Source organism: Alligator sinensis, unplaced genomic scaffold (genome assembly GCF_000455745.1).
Source record: "Alligator sinensis unplaced genomic scaffold, ASM45574v1 scaffold1207_1, whole genome shotgun sequence".
NCBI classification, from domain to species: domain Eukaryota; kingdom Metazoa; phylum Chordata; order Crocodylia; family Alligatoridae; genus Alligator; species Alligator sinensis.
Window position 1 is genome coordinate 109,240 of NW_005842867.1, and position 6,215 is coordinate 115,454.

Below are 6,215 nucleotides of genomic sequence, written 5' to 3' on the forward strand. Positions count from 1 at the left end.
CTCTCTCAAGTCTCCTGGCTAGATGAATTCTGTAAGGGGGGGGGTAGGAAAATACATCTATATAGTTTATAAATTCATATATTGCAAAGACAGAAGATACAATTTTATTTACCCATCTTATTAACTGAATGGGATAGCATCAGTCTTTCCCTCAGCATCAGGAATCTAGTATCTTGCTACTGCTTGAAACAAACAAACTGATCTCTCAAACCCCAACTCCTGGAAGACTAAAGCATTCTTAAATTCTGCTCTTCCTCCCCGAGTCAAGGACTTAAACCAAAACCTAAACTTTGCCTAACAATGTAAAGAGATTTAGATACTTTGCCCAAGACAAAAGTCAGGAGAATTATGTTCTGAATAAAAAGAATGTGGGCCTCATTTTTAATCACAGGAAAAGTGGTAAGAGCCTCATGCATCTTTAGCTTTAACTGTTTCAAATTCTGAACAATAGCTGCTGCTTTTGTATTCTTGTAAGAACTAAATTTTCTGACAGGAATACAAACTAACGCACACCTCTCACCTGATAAGGCAGACAACCATGGTAAACTAAACTATAGGTCCTTTAGTCAGAGATTTTCCTCTGTTTGTGTTCTACCATCTTAGAGACTGGAGGACTTAAGTGATGAGTGCAATTTCTTTGAAAAGATAATAATTTTACACTGAAAGACTTAATGCCGAGACAACTATTGTAGACAATGGTCCACTGAGCTGAATATGAGAACACGTTCAGTTCCAGATGAAAGACCTGCCAAACAGCTGCAGCAGAATGTCAATGTATGGTCCGAACCAGCTCCTTGATTTTTGTAATGGTTTAAAGCAGGGGTGGGCAAAACGCGGCCTGCAGAACGGATCCAGCCTGCGGGGCCCCTAAAAAAATTCAGAAAATTAATATTCTCTGCCCTTGGCTCCTGTCAAAAGTGACAGGAACCAAGGGCACTAGGACCCATGGGAAGCCCCGGCAGGCTCCCACAACAGCAGGGCCCGCTCAGCCCCCCCCCCCCAGCCAGAAGCCCCAGCAGGGGGCTTCTGGCCTGGGACCATACGGCTGCCCCATGCTGGAACTGCAGAGAAGGGGGAAGTGGGGGACAAGGGCAGGGAAGGACCCCGGGAAGGGAAGGAGCCCACGGAAAAGCCGAGTGCAGGGAGGGGGAAGTGGCCCCTCCCCTACCCTGTGGCCGGCACCCTGCACTGCAGCTACTCGCAGCAGCCTGTGCCTGGCTCCAGACAACCTTGTGCAGGCTGCAAGTGGCTGCAGTAGGGAGTGCTGGCCATGGGGCGGTGGGGGCAGGAGGGAATAATGACATTTCCCCCCCACCCCCTGCACTCAGCTTTTTCCCAGGCTCCTTCCCTGCTCCTTCCTGGGACAGAGGAAAGCAGCCCTTTCCTGCCCTGTGGCCAGCACCACCCTGTAACCCAGTAGTGTTTGCCACTGCCGCCTATGGGCTGCCCAGCACGTGAGCTCCGGGCAGGCAGCAGCAGCCAATACTGCCTGGTGCAGCACGTGGGGGGGCTGCAGCTCCTGCTGCCGCATGCAGCCCCCATGGGCAAGCCTGAAGCTGGCGCGGAGCCCCGGCTGGCAGCAGGGCCAGGTTACAAGTTGGTGCTGAGCGCAGGGAAAAGCGGCCCCTCACTTGCCCCATGGCCAGCGCTCCGTGCTGTAGCTGCTCACAGCCCACGTGGGGCTGCCTGTGCCTGCTCCAGACAGCCCTGCATGGGCTGCCAGCAACTAAGCAGGGAGTGCCGGCTATAGGGTGGGCAAGGGGCCGCTTTACCCCATGCTCAGCACCAGCTTCTTCCCTGCCAGCAAGCAAAGGGTTGGGGCTGTACACTGCCCCCCACCTGTACTGCGAGGCTGGGGGAGCCCAGCTCCACAGACCCCTGCCAGCCTGTGCCCCACTGGTGCTGGCCTTGGGACATGAGACCAATGTCCCAATGTCTTGGAACCAAAGACATTGGGACATTTGTCCCAAGATGGTGACCAGGGGGTGAGGCACCTGTCAAGGGGCGGGGCTACCCATGCATCCCTCGACAGCCTGCCAAAACTGGGTAAGCGGCCCTCCACCCAAAATAATTGCCAGCCCCTGGTTTAAAAGGAAGCAAGATGTTTCTAAGAGTGCACAGCCCCTGGATCTCATGCATGTTGAATCCACAAAAGGAGCATCTTCCCCAGGGGATCACAAAAGTGTGTCAAAGATTCTAGGTTATTCGCTGGGGTCTCTGAAACACCATCTACTACAAGATACAAGGGCTTATCATCCAGGAAGTGAAATGGAGAAGGGACCCACCAGTAAAAAAAAATTCTTGGAAAAATACAGGAATCCCACAAAAAAGGTCAAGGAGAAACACTGTTAATAGGGATTCTCTCACTTTTGACAGCTTTCTCAAGTATGAGAGATGAACGGAAACATGCAGGACATTATTAATGTTCCCTGCTAGATGTCCTGAACCAACAGAGAAAGAGTGGTCATGCTGCAAAATGCACCTTACTGCCAAATTTTCAAAAGCATGTCCAGGACTGGGGTGAAACCTCATTATTTTTGTGAGCCAGGATTAGTCTTGGATAACCAACTGTCTCTGCAGGGTTAGAACTTGTAAAATTACACACCAGGATGATATGGTCTGCCAAGAACCATTTCTCTGTTTGGGTTGAAGGGAAGCTACAAAGGGATATGAATATTCATGTAACACAATACCCAGACTGACAAATAATAATAAAAAAGGTCTAACAAAATTTAAGTAAAAATTTGTTTACTGACCCTTTCATAACAGAAGCCAATCTCACTGAGTCCATAATAACCCCTTGGGCAGTCAAGGAGAAGCAAACAGTCTGTTTCCAAGACCCTAATCCAAGTCTTACTCAAAGAGAAGCAGACAAATTTTCATACTGCTTCTGCTAGAGAGGCAGAACACTGTACTTGTGGTATAGTTTCTGGAGAAGCACTTTGGCCACCAAGACTTCACAATGAACTGATTTTATGAGCATCTATGGGCATGGTTTCCATTAGTAATGTGTTCTCCTGACAGACTGTCTGCACTTAAAACACACTTTAAAGCAGTAGGAGACAAAAATGTATTCAATGGCAAGGGTCCTCACCTGCTGATGTGTTTTCTGCATGTGTGGTGGCTCGCTTTGTACTGGAAAAGGAGTCTGAAAAGTTTGCTGCACAGGTGGTGTTGGGGGTATTACAGGCTGAGCCATAGGAGGAAACTGTGGTGTAGGTAGAAGTCCAAAACTTGGCATTTGTCCATTGGGAGGAAGTGGAACCTTTGGAAAAAAAGAAAAAAAAAGTGTGCATTTTAAGTTAGTCCTTCCTGAAAAAATTCTAGTAAAATGATACACTTGGCTTGATAAGAAGCTGTTCTGAGCAAAACAAGTATAACAGTCTTAATTTTAATATGTAAAAATGCATATTGACATGCTAAATTTTTGCATACATCTCTGCATATGGGCCCCCCTTGTCATGGCCCCTTTTCACAGGTGTGTTAAATCCTGTAGTAACTGCTTTAAGCATTCTAACATTTTCTACTCTCGGTAACTGACATTACTGTAAAGGTCCTGATGCAAAAAACATTTTGCACATGCTTAAGTTTGTGTTACCATTAAACCTCTGTATTCAAAGTTAAGCACATATGTCAGCTATAAGTACAAGGCAACTAGTAAAAAATATTTCTTCATACTCAATATTTATGCTTCCATTTCTTTGCACCACAAATGTTTCATGAATTCTGTATTACCAATAGATGCTATGAATATTCAAAATTGCAATAGCTTTATGACAGAAAAAAAGTCTTAAAACTACCTGGTGGCGTATTGGATCCTGTTGCATTCCCATCATTCGCTGTTGAAATGGATCTATATTTGGGAGTTGTGGATATACTGGTGGTGGCATACCTTCTCCTGGAAATCCACTAAACAACAGACAATTACTCTGCAGCAGCAAGTTAATATTACAGACATAAACATTCAGCTTTTACTATGTTTTACTGCACATTGAGTTTTTACTGTATTCTTACCGTACTGAATTTTTTTTATACATTCATGTGTTTTTACTCATTCTTCCCTTAAAATTAAGATTAAAAATTCACCAATTCTGAATCCACAATACTTTCAACACCTTTTCAAGAAAAAACAAAACAAAACAACAAGTGTTCTCCTATAACTCTCCACAGTAAGGAGACTCGCTAGGAGTTTTTTGCAAGATTCTATGTCAAACACTGAATTATAGGCAGTGCTGCCAAAATTAAAGTCCACATAAAAATTAATGTTTTATCCTACATAAAATTGTGAATTTGCTGAACTTTAAGCTATTCAGGCTGAAGTTCTCTACACTGGGTGTCTACCCTAGGCTAAACACTATTGCTTCACTCTGGTTTTTAACAAAAAGGATTTACCTGTTTCTGAGAACAAAGGATGGGTAAAATATTCTTACAAGCTGGTTGATCAGCTTTAGTGCACCTACACTTTGGAATCTGAATACTGGGTATGAGACGGGCTGCGTCTCTCACTGAGGGATCAGATATGTGCCATTTGCTGCTAATTCAAGCAATAATATCCATAGTGCTCAATGAATTAAATCAAGTTTACTTAGTTAACATGATGGTTGTGTTTGCCTCTGTTGGAAAAGCTGGATGGTTTGTAGTAAATAAGCTAGGACTGCAGAAAGAGAAGAAGAGTCGCATACTATGGCAGCTGAAAGGAAGTGAGAATTTGATATGAATCCTAATTCTGCCACAAAATGTGAGAGATACTAAATAAGTCATTTACACCAAACTTTTTAGTGTTTCTTATTTTCTTGGTGCTCAGCTCAAGAGACTCGGGACATGACTATCACTGAAATCAACGGGACTTGCCCTTTAAAGTGGTCTAACTACATTAATTACATTGAAAAGTCAAGTTCCAGGATGTAAAACTGGGCAATCAAATAAGGGCACTTTGATAATGACTCAGATCCCACCAGTAAACCTGGAAAAATATTTCAGTTTACTTCACTGAGGTATTATGAAAATAAATTAAATATCTGTGAAACCATCAAGGTCCAAGGTGATGTGCATGATTAAAAAGCTTTAGGAGACTAATTCCATATTTAGAGCAATATTTTGATACGTATACAGTACACTTAGTGTACCTCTACTAAGTGTACAGTACATATAGCATTGGATGAAAAAAGCTGAATAAACCATTTGAGCCCCATCCAGCTTGAATGATGAGGGTCCGGGATGGGGGGAAGAATATATGTGATCATCATGTAATTAAAGACTATAATACATATATCACAAAGGGGCTGAAATCAGTTTAAACAGTCATCCTTACTGCAGGTATTTTTTAACTCGAGTGCTAAAAGACTAACTGACTTCGTACTTTTAAAAACTTTTGTTTGCAATTTTACTTCATGCTTTTTTCTATATGTACTATATATAACCAAGCTGTACCAGCTACTAAAAACATACTAATCCAAATGTTCAAAACAGCATCCAACTAACAGCCAGCAAAGTAGACAAGTGGATTTTAATTAAAAAAATGCCCCAAAATATCCACCTTTATAAACAAGTGAATGACTGAAATTTTGAATCTAGAACCGAGTTCTTGACTACCTTATAGAACACCTTCCCCACTCAATGTGACATGCCAAACCCTCATAACTCTACCATTCAAACAAGCAACATGGTTGTTACTATCTATGGCCAAAGTAAGAGCGTAGCAGAGTTCTCAAATAGCTTGGAATTTTAACAAAATGTTTTGTTATAAGTCTCTGTCTTCCTAATTTGGAATATTTTACTATGAATTCAAATAAGACTTACAAGGCTGGTTGGGAAATGGAAGGAGAAGGTGCTGTATCTTCTTTTTTTGAGTCATCCACTGCTTCCGGTTCATCGTCATAGTCAAAACGATCTAGCAGCTTCTGAAAAAAAGTTACATTGAACCACCTCTACTTTTCATGACTAATTGATACTTGACAACCAAAATACTTCTGATATAAATACTTTACTAGAAATTTGGAAACTTTGCAAACGAAGGAAATAATTTCTTAATTAATTCAAAAGAGTGAAGAAACATTTACCCAAAAGAATGATCTAAGCCACCCTAAACCATTTCTATTCAACTTTTGAAAGCAACAAAATATATTTTTGCTGAAATAAATCAAAATAGAGTTAATCAATTGGAATCAACAAACCAGAGGGCATCTGTGGGTTTTTGGTTCTAATGGTTGGGGGGG

General features: G+C 42.3%; 1 protein-coding gene across 3 annotated transcripts in view; it reads right to left on the minus strand.

Annotated features, from left to right (window-relative positions):
- SCAF4 (SR-related CTD associated factor 4) overlaps positions 1-6,215 on the minus strand; it is a 64,136-nt gene that overhangs the window by 32,583 nt on the left and 25,338 nt on the right. For 2 of the 3 annotated variants that reach the window (XM_025191887.1, XM_014525718.2), the window contains exons 7-9: positions 5,800-5,900; positions 3,801-3,909; positions 3,095-3,265 (exon numbers count right to left, since the gene is read on the minus strand). In XM_025191887.1, coding sequence (XP_025047672.1) covers positions 3,095-3,265; positions 3,801-3,909; positions 5,800-5,900 — 381 coding nt within the window. The remainder of the gene's footprint in view (positions 1-3,094; positions 3,266-3,800; positions 3,910-5,799; positions 5,901-6,215) is intronic. The other variant, XM_006035691.3, reaches the window with a different exon arrangement.